At 45.9% G+C, this 17,181-nt stretch overlaps 3 protein-coding genes across 4 annotated transcripts; 1 reads left to right on the forward strand and 2 right to left on the reverse strand.

Moving 5' to 3' along the window:
* Positions 1-101: 101 nt before the first annotated feature.
* LOC143000728 (cold shock domain-containing protein C2-like) lies at positions 102-2,581 on the reverse strand. The gene is made up of 4 exons (XM_076150144.1): positions 2,182-2,581; positions 1,813-1,935; positions 1,401-1,611; positions 102-1,303 (listed from the first exon to the last, which is right to left on the reverse strand). Exons 1-3 carry the CDS (start codon positions 2,544-2,546, stop codon positions 1,449-1,451), a joined length of 651 nt encoding a protein of 216 aa, XP_076006259.1. The 5' UTR covers positions 2,547-2,581; the 3' UTR covers positions 102-1,303; positions 1,401-1,448.
* Positions 2,582-4,227: 1,646 nt separating this feature from the next.
* On the reverse strand, positions 4,228-7,198 carry polr3h (polymerase (RNA) III (DNA directed) polypeptide H). The gene is made up of 6 exons (XM_076150186.1): positions 6,789-7,198; positions 6,521-6,617; positions 6,338-6,424; positions 6,069-6,132; positions 5,729-5,960; positions 4,228-5,245 (listed from the first exon to the last, which is right to left on the reverse strand). The coding sequence occupies exons 1-6, from the start codon at positions 6,897-6,899 to the stop codon at positions 5,195-5,197; spliced, it is 642 nt and encodes a 213-aa protein (XP_076006301.1). The 5' UTR covers positions 6,900-7,198; the 3' UTR covers positions 4,228-5,194.
* A 2,701-nt stretch (positions 7,199-9,899) lies between these two features.
* On the forward strand, positions 9,900-15,279 carry tefb (TEF transcription factor, PAR bZIP family member b). 2 transcript variants are annotated; one of them, XM_076150120.1, is made up of 4 exons: positions 9,900-10,253; positions 10,928-11,530; positions 12,185-12,402; positions 12,585-15,279. In XM_076150120.1, the coding sequence occupies exons 1-4, from the start codon at positions 10,109-10,111 to the stop codon at positions 12,798-12,800; spliced, it is 1,182 nt and encodes a 393-aa protein (XP_076006235.1). In that variant the 5' UTR covers positions 9,900-10,108; the 3' UTR covers positions 12,801-15,279. The 2 variants fall into 2 exon arrangements, with proteins under 2 accessions (XP_076006235.1, XP_076006236.1); XM_076150121.1 differs by having other exon boundaries at positions 9,902-10,253; positions 12,230-12,402.
* The last annotated feature ends 1,902 nt before the right edge of the window (positions 15,280-17,181 follow it).

Genomic DNA, 17,181 nt, shown 5'->3' on the forward strand with positions numbered 1-17,181 from the left:
TGAGCTCTGTAGTTACACCCTGCTGTGCTCAAAGCATCAAAGGAGTGGACGGGCAGTCAGTATTACTTGTTGAGATGGAAGAGAGCCAACGATGCAAAGAGGTTGTGCAGATGAGATGTATTTAATGTAGGTCATCTCTCACAAACTACACAAAGGAACAACACACTGTTGCACAGACTTTGGCTGTATAAACATCACCATGAGAAAATACGTTTTGAGTGGTGTATGCATTCACAACAACACTCCTCCAGGCTGCTCCAGAGATCATACAGAAGCAACAGCTGAGGAAAAAAATAAGACACACACCGCCACCTGGTGGATAGAAGGATTTCTGTATCTGTATTTCCTGAGAACTCTTTCCTGGTGCAGTATGTGAGGCCTGTGAAATTCATCCTAACCCACTGAAATTGGGTTTATTTACATATTATGCAGAGTACTGTTGAAAACATGCAGTTGAGGTGATTATAAATGCAAATTGAAAGTAACTTGAATATTTAGTGGAGCTGTACTGATCACTAATGCTACATTTTATTACTCATTCAAAGATATGGGTGATGTGTGGGCAATACATGACAAAAAGAAGTGGGACATTAGAAAAGGAGACTAAAGAGAGAGCTAAGGTATTTGATCTTAGAGGAAAATGGAGAGAACCAGAGTCACAGATATAAGCACTGCATCATCTTGGTTGACTCCTTCTGCCCTCTAGGGAATTAGAATAATCATCTTCTGAACTGTGCATAGTTTTTCAAATGTTGTGAATTTTTTTGTTGTTGAATTTTTAACACAAAAATATTAACTTCATAATTCAATATCCATGGCAGTATGAGCAAAGAACTTCACCACCAAATACCATCATTTACCAAAATTGGAATCACAACCTCATCTGTCAATCAAGTCTAAAGATCTCAGGTGGGAGGAGTTGTGGAGGCGGGACTTGTTCCTGTGATGGGCTCCCTGCTGGGCTTCCATCCATCCAGTTTCCTGGAGTGTCCAAACTGTCCCACCTCCTACCCCACCACCTGCCACATAGACCTCCTTAGTCTGAGCTTCACGAGTACAAATCATACAAAAAAGGAGGAAAAATAACAATCAGTCCTTGAATGTTGATTGCTCCACATCCAGCAAACGTCAAATGTCTTTTTTTTTTTCCTTATCAAGGATTGAGGGAGCTTTGTGTGTCAGGGACAGAGAGCCTCTCCAACAATGTCTGGGGTGTGCTGGGGGGAAGCAGGGAGTTTTTACAGCCTGTTTCTCATCTGAGAGCGTCTTATCTGCAGGCTGAGGAACGTCTTCTTCAGCCATCCTGTCATTGAAATAAGAGTAAAAAAATGTAGTACTGTAAACTTAGGGGTAAGATTGAAACAGATTTGAGCAGAGAATGTCAATCAATTATCACCTACCAACCACCCAGTGGACTCTCTGGCCGTGGTCTCTCTCCCCGCCGCAGCCTACGAGCTGATGATCTGCCCAGACCACGTCTCGTGTTTGGTTCCCGGGTTGAGGTGTGTGATCTTCACCTCGACCGCCTGCACCTTTAAGTACTTGGGTGGCACCCGGCAAACTTTGTAGGTGACTTCATCGCCCTCCACTGGGACGTACTCCCCCTCGATGCTGAAACAGCCACAAAGGAGGGGTGGTCAGTTTCATTTGGTCATCAAACAGAAACAACAGGACTGGCCAGTGAGGTTAGACTTAGACTTGGACTCAGACTAAACTTTAGTCATTCAAGCTTGGCATAAAACAGCATAAAACAGTCTGATGTGTCTGTAAAAAGATGTTTGTCTTCTCATGTTCAGTGTAAAATTCACTCACTCTGAGATGTGAACAAAGATGTCATCCCCACCCTGTGAGGGCCGGAGGAAGCCGTGACCCTGGGACCTGGAGAAGTGCTTACACACACCCTTAAAGGCCGGACCCGAGTGAGCGCGTACTGACCTGCAGGGACACAGAGAGGCAGACAGACAGGTTAACCATGCTGTTCGTACACCTAACAGGGGGAAATAAGGCTTAAAAGTGTAGTTTGTGCTTTATGTGACATCATTCATGGCTCAGACTACAGAGACACAGAGGAGGATGATGGTAGAAGAGGTGAGAGAGACTTGAAAACCTTGAAAATTTTATAAAGATGTATAAGTGAATGGTTTTGTGGAAAAGGAAACACTTCCACACTGGTGTTCTTACGCTGAGTAAGTTCGGGTGCGCTTGGTCGGCAGCGGGCTGGGCAGATCCCGAGGTAGAGGTCGCTCCACCCCTTCCTCCCAAACCCGGCTTCCCTCCCTCAAGAAGGGAAAGGAGAGGGACAGCGGGGCTTTGGCGGAGTGAAGTGGTGTGGCCGAGGGCGACGTGAGGCTGTGGTCCGCCATGTCAGAAGTAGGAGGGAAGGAAGGAAGCAAGGAAGTATTGGTCGGGGCTTCTGGGACGAGCTGATGCTGATGCTGATGCTGATGAGCCGGCTTCTGGCTGTGAGGGACAGAAGCACAGGTCAGGTCAGCGTGGAGAGGAGGAGCAACATCACAGGGAGAAAACAGAGGAGAGAGAGAGAACATGGATACATTTGTTTAAACAAACAAATGTATCTTTGTGTTTGTAATAGAGGGTGTGTGTGTGTGTGTGTGTGCTCAATGTAATGTAACTCCTCCCCCTGTACAACAATAAACTGAATAATTAACTAAGCCCTCCTGTCTGTGAACCACATTCTTCAAATTGGGCAACATTTGGTACAACACAACATCCTGTTCTGTTCTGTTCTTTCCTGGAATATGGTTAGTGCAGATAAAACGTGACAGGTGTATGTGTGTGTGTGTGTGTGTGTGTGTGTGTGATCTCTCCACCCAGCCCCCCAACCCTGGCTGCGTCGTGGTTACGCAGTGCAGTTCACGCTGAGTCTCCGAGGCGTGACGTCAGATCAGCTGCGGCACGACGCACGCCCCCCCTCCGCCCGGCCCCGCCCCCATGGCGCTTTGTGACGTAAGCGCCTCCATCCCTGCCCTTTCTACAGCTCTACATACAAATCGTCAATTTCAAATCAAACCCTTTGAATGAGCGCGTGTGTGTATAAATCCGTTTTGGTTTATGAATAATATCGAAGTGATGTCGATGATGATGTCATTCATAATGCTAATCATTTCCGAAACTCAAGCTCACATGTGATATCCAGCATAAACGTGACGCGTAATTCGTGATAGAATGGTGTAAAACAATAACATGAGCGATGCGTTTAAAGCCCGCAGGACACAACAGCAGAGGTCAAATGAAAACGGTACATAGAGGGACTGGATCTGAAACGTGTCGCGGATCACTCATCAATAATAAGCAAAGAGTAAATACAAATATCTAACATTGAGTGAAAACAACCAGCTGCCACGCGTGACACCGCCTCGATCCAACAACAAAAGCCTCTCATCTCATCTCACACACTCCCACCCAGCAGACACTTAGATTCACAGATATGATACTCACTGCGTGCTGGTGTGTGAAGGGCGAGCGGTAGTGTGAGCGTGTGTCACAAGTCGGTGTGTATTATATAACGAGTAATTAAATAAATAAGTACGAGTAAATCCACGCACGACCGACGGAAATCCCTGATGTGACGTTCAAGGGTGTCGAGCCTGCGCAACTGGAGGAGATCCCGCTAGTGTGCTATGCGAGTGTGTGTGTGTGTGTGTGTGTGTGTGTGTGTGTGTGTGTGTGTGTGTGTGAAAGATCAGATGGTGACGGTGTGGAATTGTATTTTTTATGATTTTCATGATATAGTTGATTTGTTGTATAAAGGGTCAGCCGTATTATGTGGGAATTAGGCTGGAATTTAATCAATCAGCCGCTTTGAAAGAGTTGGAATGTAGCGTTTGTGATGATTTGTGTTTTGTGTGTGTTTTGTATGTAGAGTTTTGAGAAAATGAGCCATACATTTATGAATGTGCTCAAGAAATTGACGAAATACAACAACCTCATTGCAAAACTCCACACATTTACTGTTTAACTATATATTAAGGCAAAGCACTACTAGCAAACCGGGAAGGACTGATCATTTGCATATCTGATCACAATGATGTGGCTGTTGATTGCTTGCATTTTGTGCTCAAGGGTGAGAGAGAGAGAGAGAGGGGGGAGAGAGAGAGAGAGAGAGAAAAAGAGATCTTGGAGTTGTATTGTTGACAATAAGGAGATCATCTTACTCACTCTGGCAGAGGCATCATGGGACACTAGTGCAGCTGAGAAAACACCATGTTTTGAAATAAGCTTATTTATTGTAAATGTTGTGGATGTGGTGAAGCCTGCAAACCCTGTGGGCATTCTAGAGACCGCTGCTAGTTCAGAGAGACAAAGAGAGAGAGGAGTCTGTTGACCATTGGACCATCAGCCGCAAAGAGACAAACAATAAGCAGCACCAACAGACTCAGTAAGAGCCTTTGAAATTAAACAAAAAGTTGCAAAACCCTTGTTGCTGAAAAGAATGCAACTCTGCTGCCGACCTCAGTTCAGCGTTCAGAGTTCCCTTCATTATCTAGAGCAGTGGACCTGTGTAAACTCCAGATGGCGCTGAATCAGTGTCATTCACACCATCAGTGATAGAATAACTAGTTGTAGAAAAATAGTACTTATAGGGAAGAAAAGACAGCAAAAACCCCTTAGGGTGCCTTAACGTTAAGTGTAAAATATGTTTGGTAAACAACTGAGAACATGGTATGGCTCCAAGACCAACTTTATGCGTCTATGCAACACAAAACTGACCTCATACACGTAAAGCCTGGTGTGTCCGTGTTCAACCTGCACACCAAAGTAATGACGACATGTTAGAAACATGTTTACATCATTAAATGTGTTGTTAAGGGGTTTTCATGTGAAACACACCAAATGAATGGACACAGATGACTGTTGTGGTTTTTAAATAAGTGAAGTATGAAGATGGAAACAGAAGCTCTGTGCACAAATCAGACCACAGGGTTCTGCTCTGGCTGCACAGTCAGATGGGTCGTTTAGAGTCAATCAGTCTCAGTTGTGCTTCTCCTTAGCGTCCTTGTCCGTGTCAAAGAGTTTGTCTCAGGGTGCTGAGTCCACGAGGAGCAAGCACAATGACCAACATGAAATAAGAATCACGTGGTAAGGGGTCAGATCAGAGCTCCATCGATCACAGCCCAGCAGCTGATCGTCTCTCATCCGTCTCATCTTTATGATCGTCACAAACTCAGCATCGTTAGCTGTTCCACCATGACAGGAGTCCCAGGCCCGGCTCACAGATGCTCCCCTGAAAGGAGAAATAAAAGGGTGAAGGGGAGCACTTTGATATTTTGAGCCTTGCATCCCAGGACTGTGCGGGCCAGGGGACAGGACAGACTCTGCTCTCACCCGCACAGCCAGCAAAGCAGCAAACACAAGTGATTCATAAACAGGAATGAGAGTTCACGGGTTTAAAGTTGGAATGTTTCACTTCAACACCTAATGGATAGCCTGTGATGATGTAGCAGATGCTTCCATTCTAACTTCCATCTGTGTTCATCAGCATATGTGGTGGACAAATTGAATTCAGTTTATTGATTACATGGAGTAGCATGTGAAAACACCTGAGTAAAAGCCTCTGGGTGTACAGAAGGAGCCTTATGGACTCTATGGATTTGATATTATGATGTAGTTCACCATTTGTACACTAGGGATCATTACTACATTTGATACTAAAGTATAACTAACAGTATAGTGAAGTTGTTGTTGAAAGAGCTGAGCCTCTCCTTACGATGAGAGTGTACGGCGCCTCCTTCTTCTCCTCCTCTACCGGCGGAGGCGTCGGCTGTCCCGGCTGTGGCGGCGCGTCGGGCTGTGCGGCGGCGGCAGGGCCAGTCGGCGACGTGTCCACAAAGACCTCGTCCGTCACACGGAAACGGATCTCCTCCCCTTGGTCCATGTAGAGGTCGTGAGCCCCCTCGTCTGTCTCGTACTCCCAAAGCCAAACCTGCTCGGCTTCGTCGCTGCGGGGGGCAGAGCTAAGGAAGGGTCTGGACAGCTGAGACGCTCGGATCGCACAAGGACAACACCTCAACACTTACTGCATTTTAGACAACAGAAGGTCAGGATACAACTTGGCCGGCTGCTGCAGCGACTCTGGTGGAATGAGGATGTCATCGAAGAAGCCCATAGTCACTGTGACACACACATGGAGAAGGTTGAGTCATTAACACACATGGAGCAGGTTGAGTTATCAAGCGTCCATCAAAGTTGGTGTTTGCACTAAATTACACCTGAGCAGTCTCCTCTTCTAGTTTACAGTCAATAAAGTCTAATAACATTTAATTCCCATATTCTGCGATATCCTGCAGGACACTATGAAGACACAACTTAAACTTACCATAAACTCCCTCCTGACTGCAGTACTTGATCTTGCCGAGCAGGATCTCATCGAGGAACGGGCGAAAGACAACGTACCTGAATTGAACTGACAGAGGAGGACAAACAAGATGGTCAGACAATCCCTCCTCTCTGGTGAAAGGTGCCTGGTACCAATAACCTGACAGATGTTTGGCAGCTGTACCTATGGTGTGTGAGGCTCCATCTCCTGGGAATATGTAGGAATCGTCCAGTTTGGTGATGTCATACAGACAGATGCAGAGGCCAACGTTGAAGACCACCTGCAGCCAACAGGGCGGGACAGTTTAGCAAATCAATCACACCCAAAATTACTTCTGTCCCCATGTCCCTCACGAGCTGGATCTGTCTCTCACACTCACACACTCTCTCTCACACACACACACACACACACACACACACACACACACACACACACACACACACACACACACCTTGTTGGCGAGTTTCTTGTTCAGTTCCTCAGCTATGGCGTCGTTCAGTTGCCTGTGGAAGTTCCACGGAGGGATTCGGACAGTATCGACCATCTCCACCAACGTGAACATGTTTCAGGCCGGACTGGCAGAGACTGATGGAGAAGCGAGCGACACTATATGTGACTTTACCTGAACCCCAGAGATGAAGCCCACCGGCCTTTTCTCGCTTTAGTTTACTCGTCAGGGAAACATGTTCTGTTTCTACTCTTCATAGTCGCTCTATACGATTAAAGAAACCCATAACGTCTGATAATATAAACAAATACACAGGTGAAACGACACTGCCGCGAAAGGCTTATTTCTCCACGTGAATGTTTACGACACGCGAGGTTTACTTTACGACATGTCGCACGATTTAAAGGCATAGTGCACCTTTCTTCTTTGACCGTTAACATGATTTAACAGTACATTAAAGTGTACTTACTTCAACTAACTAGTTAATCAGTTATTTTCACTGTTTGTTGCCATTATGACCTAGTAATATGTCGGGAAATGATAAAGCCTATTTTATATGTCGGTGGTTAAGGTAGTAAATGAAACAAATTGAATGAATTCACTTCTATCAACTTTACCAATCGTGTCCACACGAGAGCAGTGTGCAGCCACTTCTGGTTGACTCATTACACACAATAGCTACTTCTTTGACTACACGTAATAATGATGAAGTATATAAAGACTATTCAGCGCATCTGATATTAAAGAAATAATGTCCGAGTTAAGTAAACAAATAAGAAAGAAAGAAGATAAGGCTTAGAACAAACTTGACTTGACAGAATGATCACATACAGTTTGTGATTGTTATTGGCATATACATACTATAATACTCTATAATACAGTATTACAGATTGCTGTTCCTCTGTGAGTAATTATATATGAAAACCACTGCTAGGATTTTGATACAAAGATTATGAAGTATTTCATTTTGCATTCTTTAGCACATTGGAGGCACCCTGCACCACCACCTCGACATAATCCAACATCATATCTTAACTGTATGTTAAGGATTTCATAAAAATAACTTTGGAGTACATATAACTTATTTCAACAGTTGAAAGGAAGTATACTCTGTTCTTTCTTCCCTCCTTCTAAGGACAATCCCCAGGTGAGAAAACACACACCAAGTGGATAAACAAGTCGGAAACAAAGTACATATGTACAAACACATAACTGTAACTATAGGACACAGACACTTGACCAAAGGATTGGCCTCATCTCACGACTCGTGGCTACTCTCTTTGCCACAAAGTCTGAAAGCTGTATTGCTATCATTAATGGCTGACTGAAAAAACATGAAAATAAACCCTGTATTATTTTTGGTGCAACTGTTACATGTCCCATTCACCCTGAAATAATATAATCATTATCCAAAGTCATACTTGCCTTTGGCGTATGTCATTATGGTCAATGCTTTTCTTAGAATAGGCATGTGACATGTGCACTTCAATACACGTTTGGAAAGACTTCTTGTCTAGTTACATGCTGTCTGCTGATATTATAACACCATGGTGTCTGCTCTCTCTCTCTCTCTCTCTCTCTCTATATATATATATATTTATATATATATATCCCTGTCTGCTCTCAGAATAGCGATCATTTGGCTTTTCTGAAGAAGACTGTATAGATTTGCTGATAGGTTTAATTTGAGACATATGACTGGAGTAAAACACAGAACCAGATTTAATATGTTGATGAGGGTAAACTGCAATACACAACCATGTCCTTGCCTCCACAAACATGCCCTGACATCGATCCAACTGACACAGAGAAAAAGTTAACTATATACAGTTACTTGTCGAGGTCATGAGTGACCAATATTCAGTTACAGCAAAGTGAGGAAATTTTCAGGTAACTTGACTCGATTGCTCACAGCAGGGACACACACTGCACAAACAAAGCTCTGAACAGGTATTCTCGGAAGTTTTCTAGAAATATGATATTCATTGTCATTTGTTAGAGGTCAGACTAGGTCATTTGTTGTTTATTCAAGTTGAATCTGATATGGTGATACGCATGTCACCGCTCCCTTTCCTTGTATTTCTCACTGCTTTATTTGACTAAATGACCCAAATGGGTTTAACTTCACTTATTTCTAACAAACTGGCACCACTGCAAGGACAAATCAATGAAAATCAGACACAAGCAATGGTACATCAGTCCTCACCCCTCTAGCTTTTCCATTTAAACATTTCTAGTTTCATCTCAGCAAAAACATCAGACACTACAGTCTTTGTTTACTATAAAGTTGAGGGCGATGTTGTCAACAAAAACAAAAGGGAAAAGCAGAGCATTGTGGCTCGCTGGGCGGTGCTCGCATGTGAGAACATAATGTTCCTGAACTCACACTCTCGTTCACACGGTCCCGCGCGCGCGCCCCAGGCAGGTCGCGCGCACGGAAATGTGACATTGTTTTGGTTCAGCGAGAGTTGAACTCGTAGCCTCGTCACCTAAATAACATAAAACAACGACTTCACAACTTCATTTATACACGAAATAACATGTTGGACTACTGTTGCATAGGTTTACTTTATAATTTAGAAGTGGGATGCTGTCGAAATAGTGTATTTTCGTGGTGAGGCAACGACAAAATAGCACTGTAAACACATAAGTAATATTGTATTTAATTAGGATAATAATAACAATAATGTCTTCCGATGCAGTTCCCGTCTCCGCGTGCCCGTCCGTCCGCAGGCTCGGTTAGGCTCGTACTGGTCACGCCCCCCTCCCTCCCGCAGATTGTACTTTCACGTGAGCAGAGAGGGGCGGGGCGCACGTGTTTGGCCACGAGGAGTTTGTTCTCGTCAGGACGCACGCGCTGCTGAGACTCAGACGCTCGCCTGAGTCCGGTGAATATTCGCTACTACAGATTCGTTGCTCGTCTTCATCCATTATATTATCGTTTATACGGTGTAAACACTTTGGCTGGATGAGACTGTTTGACACTAAAACACTGTTAGAGCGCTGGGAAGGAAAAAGACAGTTGCAAAGCAGAAGCGCGTCTATACAAAGCTGCTTACTATATATTCAAATCAGCTACAGGGGCGACCAATCAAAGAGCAGTATTCCTAAAGGGGCGTGGCCTGGTGGTTTAACAGGCATACTGAGTGAACACGGAGCGGCTGTGTGTGTAGTGGACTTTTGTTCGTTCAAACCTCTTGTTGACCAGCGGGAATAGACAGCAGGGACACAGAGACGCGCAGGCTCGTTTGGGTTTTAGTCCGAGTGAAAGCTTCTTCTGTACCGCATCTCTGCCCGCTTGGTCGGGTGTTTGACAGGAAACAATGCCTGGTAAAACCGCAGTGGCAGTGGCGCTTCTTCAGCCCAGTGCAAAGGACGCGAAAGCGACTCCACACAAGTCTTTCCCGTTTGTTTTGAAGAAAATTATGGACATTCCTCCACCAAACATCCTGGAGGAAGGGGACGACGGTAAGACAATCCAGCTAAAAAACTTCAAATATGAGAGTTTGTTGTCGCCTTTGAAACTAAGTCATCAACCAATTTACTTATTAAACAGCATAATTAGGTATAATATTCTTAAATAAATCATTGTAGTCTGTGCTGGGGGAGATGTGGGAGGTAAGAGCCATGTGTTGCACCGAGTCTCCCCCGTTTCATCTCCGTCGGGGACTGCGAGGAAATTAAAAGAACAAGAAGTTCCTGCTCCTCTCTGCTTCTCCTGGAGCGCTGCAGCAGAACAACAAAGGCGCCGAGTGACAGCGACCGACGGCGGCTCTGCATTGATCTGCCTGATCTCGCATTGGCCCGTGTGGTTAATGATTTTAGGCTACAAACTTATATAAAATCTTCTGCTTTTTCCAAAATCAATGAGGCATTTGTTGCATTTAAACCTCTTCCTTAATTTTCCACATTTTCAAAGTCCTCTCTCTGCATTCTGGTTGTATCTTATCTTTGTTTACCACATTTTTTGGGGGGATGTTGCACCACCACGCCTCCTCGCCCCCCTCGTCTCTGCCCACACCTCTAGTCGTCGTGTCCCCCTCTTTCTGTGCACACACTCTTGTCATATACACCCAATCGCCACTTCTTCCATACAGGTGTGTGTGTTGTTTGGCTGAACTCTCCTCTCTCCTTCATTACAGAAATAGACAAAGAGAAGCTGTGCTCTCCTGAGGAAGTGGAGGTCGGCGGTGCAGTTGCACCCAGTGTCATTGTCGGCGGAGGTCCTGGAAGCGTCGTGGTCGTGGGAGGCGGCGGTGTCGGGGTATCGGCTTCCCTCACCCCGGCAATCTGGGAGAAGACCATTCCCTATGATGGAGAGACCTTCCACCTGGAGTACATGGACCTGGACGAGTTCCTCCTGGAGAACGGGATCCCTGTGAGCCTGGAGGAAGAGGAGCTGCACAAGTCTCTGAGTGTGACCTTAGATGAAGGCAACGGACGAAGCATTACTAAGGTTATTGCCACAGCCACTATTACTTCTACTACTACGCCTGCTGCTGCTGCTGCCCCCGTCTCTGCATCAGCATCTTCTCCCTCTGCTGCTGCTGCTGCTGCTGCTGCCACCTCAGAGCCTGAGGATGAAGATGAGGAGGAGGTGACAGTTACTACGCTTCAACCAGCCAAGATGGAAGAAGAGGATGAGCCCGAGCTAGAAGAAGAACAAGAGCCAGAGCAAGAAGAGGAAGAGGAAGAGGAATCTGCAGAGGTCCCAGATGAGGAGGAAGAGAAGGAGAACAAAACAGGTGAGTTACTCTGATTGGTTTTGGTGAGGTGAAGAGTACAAGGCACAGTTTAGGGAATTACTCTAACATATCATTCTTTTATTGATTAAAGACTCTTTGTTTGGTCCATTAAAGTACAGACTAATTAAAATGACCTGCAGTGTTTAGTCTCACTAACGGCCACTCCACATATCTTCACTTTAAAGTCACATAGTAAAACAGTCCCACAGTCCTGATGTCTCTAGTGGGAATGGGGATGGACGGTATTCCCAGTGACCTCTCTGGTATTCCCACTGGAGAGGTCGCTGAATGTGGGATAACAGTTCTCTTTTATCACTTCAGAACCTAAACAAAACTCAGCTCTCCTCGATTGTTTGGATGTTTTCACTCCAAACTCCCTTTGTTTTGTTTTGGTGCAGATCAGGGACGATCAGGCTTCTTTGTCCCACACTGCCCCCTGGTGGATGATGTGTTTCATCCTCCAGATAGGCTCATGTGGAGAGTTAGTGTCACCTCTGAGTTTTGTGCTGTTAAGAGCAAACTCTCTCAGGCAGTGTGAAGGACAGCATTTAGTTTCAACCTTAATACTAAAATCACAAACAGAGGAATCCTGCAGTGAGTTCCCTGCTGTGGCCTCTTCATACCTGAGCGAACCTTTTCTCGCCGTGTTCATAGATTGCTCTGCTGTGGATCGTAACCCTCCCTCCCCTGTTGACCCAGATGCCATAGAGGTGGATGTGAACTTCCAGCCGGACCCCACGGACCTGGTGCTGTCCAGCGTGCCGGGGGGAGAGCTCTTCAATCCGCGCAAGCACAAGTTCTCCGAGGACGAGCTGAAGCCTCAACCCATGATCAAGAAGGCCAAGAAAGTGTTTGTCCCCGACGAGAAGAAGGTGAGTTCAGTCGGACACGTTAGAGGCCGAACGGGGAGAAGTGCAGAGATCATAATAATCTGTTCTGGTCCAGATTAAAGTGTTGTACCGGGCAAACAGAAGCAGGGATTGTTGTGGATTACAGATTAAAGCTTGGGGGATGTTCTCACCACACAGATGTTTGCTTGTTCCTTCGTCCCCAGGATGAGAAATACTGGTGCAGGAGGAAGAAGAACAACGTGGCGGCCAAGCGTTCTCGCGACGCGCGGCGGCTGAAGGAGAACCAGATCACGGTGCGCGCCTCCTTCCTGGAGCGGGAGAACGCGGCACTGCGGCAGCAAGTGGCCGAGCTGCGCAAGGACTGCGGCCGCTGCAAAAACACCCTGGCCCGGTACGAGGCCAGGTACGGCCCCCTGTAGAGAGAACCCAGAACCAGCCAGGAGAAAAAAAGGTCAAACCCCAACCCCCACATCCCCTGCCGAACTCAACACAGACACAAACGTTTGCACCGCTGTCTCTGCTGACCAACGGCCGCTGCGTGACCAAACCCACACGTCTGGAGCTTTGGGACACACGCTGGGAGGCGGCCAGGCAGCTACATCGGGAGGAACGGCGGTCACAGCAAGGTGGAGAGCGCCTGGCTCTTACAACCAGAGAGGAAAAGAGACAAACACTCCCGCGCTCATACACTCATCCAACAATCCGCTCGGGTCTGGAGGCGGCTTCAAGAGACTCAAGGGCAGGGGAGGGGGGAGAGCAGGGTGGTGCAAAGAGAAACCACGGGCCTCTGAACGCAACACACAAGCATTTACACCTCTGCATAGCATCTGGTTTCTAAGACGACCAAAGCATGAGTAACAATCCTGACTGCCGCACACTTCCTGTCCCACACTTTCAGCTTGTGCGCTTGAAATTGTGTATGTACTTTGTTTCAAGGAGGAAGGACGGGTCGGTTGATCGAAGGAGCCGGGGCGCCGATTCAGAGTTTTTCTGACGGAGACTTGGTTTTCCTCAAAGGCGAAGGGGGCGGAGCTACGGTGGAGACGGAGTGACAGTTCCTCCTTTTCTTTTGATTGGATCACACGCAAACACTGTGTGTGTGTGTATAGGTCCTATTCTTCTCTGCCCATCTGTGTGTCGACCATTTCTGCACTTTCTCTGAAGTGTGTGAGGGCGAGGTCATTTCTTTACAGCAGCAGTGTGAGGCCATTATGCATGACAGCTGAGAGCAGCTCCTCTGCTTTATTTACCTTCTACACACACACACTCACCTTTTATTAGACAGGATCATTTTGATGATTCTGTGTCGACTCCGTGTGTGTGTGTGTTTCCCCTGTAGATGTATTACCTGCTGTTGAAGGTACACACACACACACACACACACGATGGTTTGTTTTCATGCAGGGATGTTTATTTGACTGCTCATTGCCAGCGTCTTGTTCAGGCTCAGAGTTGTACATATCCAGAGTGAGACAGGGACTCTGACTGTGTCTCTTATTAACCCCTTACTGCTCCTCATGTCTGCCAAATAATCTGTATTTATTCAGATGGTGATAATGTGATGTACGACCACGTGTCAGATCTTTTTATATTTGTTCTCAAGGAATGATCTTCCTCACTGAACCCACGATGATGATGATGATGGAGCAGGGAATCCAATAGTTCAACTGTGCTTGTGCTGTTTTTGAAACCAGCTTTATTATAATAATAACAGTTCTATGTTCCCTCTCTATATAGATCTATATATATATATATACACACCAAGGACAGGGCGCACTCATGATTACCTCATCCAACACCCGCTCTGTTGCTGAATGGTGAAACCTTTAGCCGGCGTTGAAGCAGCAGCAGCAGCAGCGGTGGAAACAGAAAGCACAGAAGCTGCAGCTCATTGTTGAGACTCTGTTCCTTCGCCACACATCTCAGACTGTTACGACACTTGACATCTCAAGCGTTTGATGCAAATATCTCTGAATTGTTGTTTTGTTACGATGGAGAGAAAGGAGGAGGCAATAAGGCTCTGGATTTCTCCTCCATGCTCCATTTTGATCCCAGTGCTGATGTTCTGTGTCTAAGGTCAGTGTATGATGTGCTCACCTAGAGAAACGCCCTCCCCAAAGTCCTCTGTGCTTCCACCTCAGATCCCCTGTAGTTTGGGATTTAATGCATGAAACCCAGTGAAGTCGTTGTCCTGGTGATTTGTTTTCCTTCCTGAATCTTTTCACACCAAGTGTACTTACGTCTGTAAACTCTCACTGAAAACACAAACAACTCTACTGTTACCAGATGGTTCATCCGTCATCAGCTGTACAGATTTCTATAGGTTGTGCGTTTACAGCATGCATACTAGCACCAGCTCTCCTGTGCGATGATCAGTCCTGATGGGGGGGAGGGGGGGGTGAACATCAGCTGACGGGGATTGTTTTGATCACTGTGTGGATTATTTTCTATTGACCAATGGTTGATCTATATCTAGATACACTGGACAGGTTGGCGCTCTTCTGTTTGTCTCGTTCCATGACAGACACAGAGATGAGACGTATGCGTTATGATCTGTGTATATGTAACTAACTTTGTATATTTGATGTTATTGGAAACGATGAAGAGTACTCGCTAAGAAAACAATAAACCAATATCAAGACTATAACAGCATCCAGTATGTAGCAATCTGATCTTTACTGCTCAAAGTAGCTCTGCAGTTCTCCTGGTGACAGACAGGGGGCTGTTTGGCTTCTGTGATGTTTTCTTTTTCTCTTTTCATATAAACTGATGATATACTTTGTTGTTGTTGTTGTTTTTTTTACTGTCCTATGAATGTGTAGGACACGTGCAGTTGCAGTACCGTGTCCTGACTGTATCTTGTATCATGCATATGAAATAAAGTCTATTGAAACGTGAGCGCTCACTCTGACCTTGCCTGAGTCACGGAGCAGCTGCAGCAGGAGCGCAGTGAATCAATACACAACTGAAGCTGTGTGGGACACGCACGTGCCCACACACACGCACACACGCAATGTGATCTGGAGTCTTTGTTTTGCCTCATTGTCCTTCCCATGCCTCTGCCCTGCCGCTCATCAGTATTCCAGAGGAGTAGGAGATGTTGCGTAATGATCACATCCACACACAGGGGAGCAATGTTGCGTAACAGCAGCAGGCGCAAAGACAGGGAGGGAGGGAGAGGGAGAGAGGGAGGGAGGGAGGGAGGGGAGTGTGATGGAGGAGGATGCTAGGGACTCGGGAGGATGAAGGAGAAGAGGAGGAGAGACGGAGGTGGGAGGGGGAGGGGGATGGTGGTGGTGTGTGTGTGTGTGTGTGTGTGGGGGGAGGATGGGACGCAGCGAGTGGGCGACCAAGAGCCAAGGATGAGCTCAGCCGTGGACCGCGTGTGTTTATTTCATCCTATTGCAGAGCGCATGCGTGTGTGCTGGCCATAGAACACACACACACACACACACACACACACACACACTGTATGCTGTCTGCATCCAGAGAGAGAGAGAAACCAGAGTGGGACAGAAAGGAGAGCTGGAGGATGAAAGAAGAGGGGGGGGGGGGGGGGGGGGGGGGGCAGCCAAGGGTGAGGGTGGTGTTGCGCAATCTGGCAATCCACCAGTACAAGAATGTCATTCCTCTCTGAGCTGCAGATCAAACGTCTCCCAGCTCGACTGTTGTGACTGAACAGAAGTGAGTGAACACAACACAACACAATCAGCTTATTTCCCATGCTTACATTTTTTTTGTTGCCAATCTGCTTTTATTACAAACTTAAAAAAGAATCCGGTACAATAAGAAACTGCAGTAGTAACTCCCTCCATCCTGAGGGGCGGCACAGAAAACAGGTCATTGCATTTCAGTAGAGAAAGATTCAGACACATCTACAGGGTGGACAGGTCAGATACAAAGTAGGAAAACAGAATCAAATACAGGCAGAGAACAAAGCACTATATTCAGAGATCTATGGTTACTTTATCATCTTTAGTTTTACTCTAAATGTTAACAAAACATCTTCTCTGACAGTGAAGTATTCCAAAGTGAATCATAAAATGCACACAAGACATCAGAATAGAAGAATCTTGTTTTTTCTCCTCGATAATTGGAACCCTGACTGAAGAATCGCCTGCTTGGGACGGAGATTTGTGAATCTAAACCCTGGGAAATGAATAAAATTAAGAGTCTGGGCCATTCTAAGTCCTTCTATACGCCATCTTTCCAATAAAAGGAATATTGGAATGTGGGTGAAGAGGTAGAAACCCCTCGCTTCCTGTCGGGTGTCTGATTGGATGACCTTATATGGTTACATGGGCGCAGGGGGAGCGTCTGTGAAGGTAGAAAGGCAATCTGGGATTATGGCTGTGTAGTACCAAGAGTGACCACCAGGGCGGGGAAATGAGTTATTAGCATTTGCGAAGGGAAAAGCTAAGAATTGTTTGGAGCTTTTTGGTTTTAAAAAGGTTAAGAGGAGGGACTTTATGTGGGGAAAGCTCAGAGAAAAAACAATGACCCCCCCTCCCTCCCTCTCCTACCCCCCACCCAACACAAACCCTTTGTAAACAGTCCAAACTCTCCAGAAATCCAACTCCTCTGAACACATTTACCCGTCTGTTTATTAGACAAATACTGTACAATACACATTCAATACTTTATTCTATACATTTTTATTTCAACTTGCATATGTTCATGGCTATTTCTGAAAAAATAACTTCAGCATGTAAGAAACTAAACAAAGAATCTCAACATAAGAACTTTTTTTTTTTATACATATATACATTCCTGGACTTGTAATCTCTTCCTTATATAAAG

This window comes from Genypterus blacodes, unplaced genomic scaffold (assembly GCF_046128005.1).
Source record: "Genypterus blacodes isolate CSIRO-AG114 ecotype Tasmania unplaced genomic scaffold, CSIRO-AGI_Gbla_v1 ptg000051l_1, whole genome shotgun sequence".
In the NCBI taxonomy this organism is placed as follows: domain Eukaryota; kingdom Metazoa; phylum Chordata; class Actinopteri; order Ophidiiformes; family Ophidiidae; genus Genypterus; species Genypterus blacodes.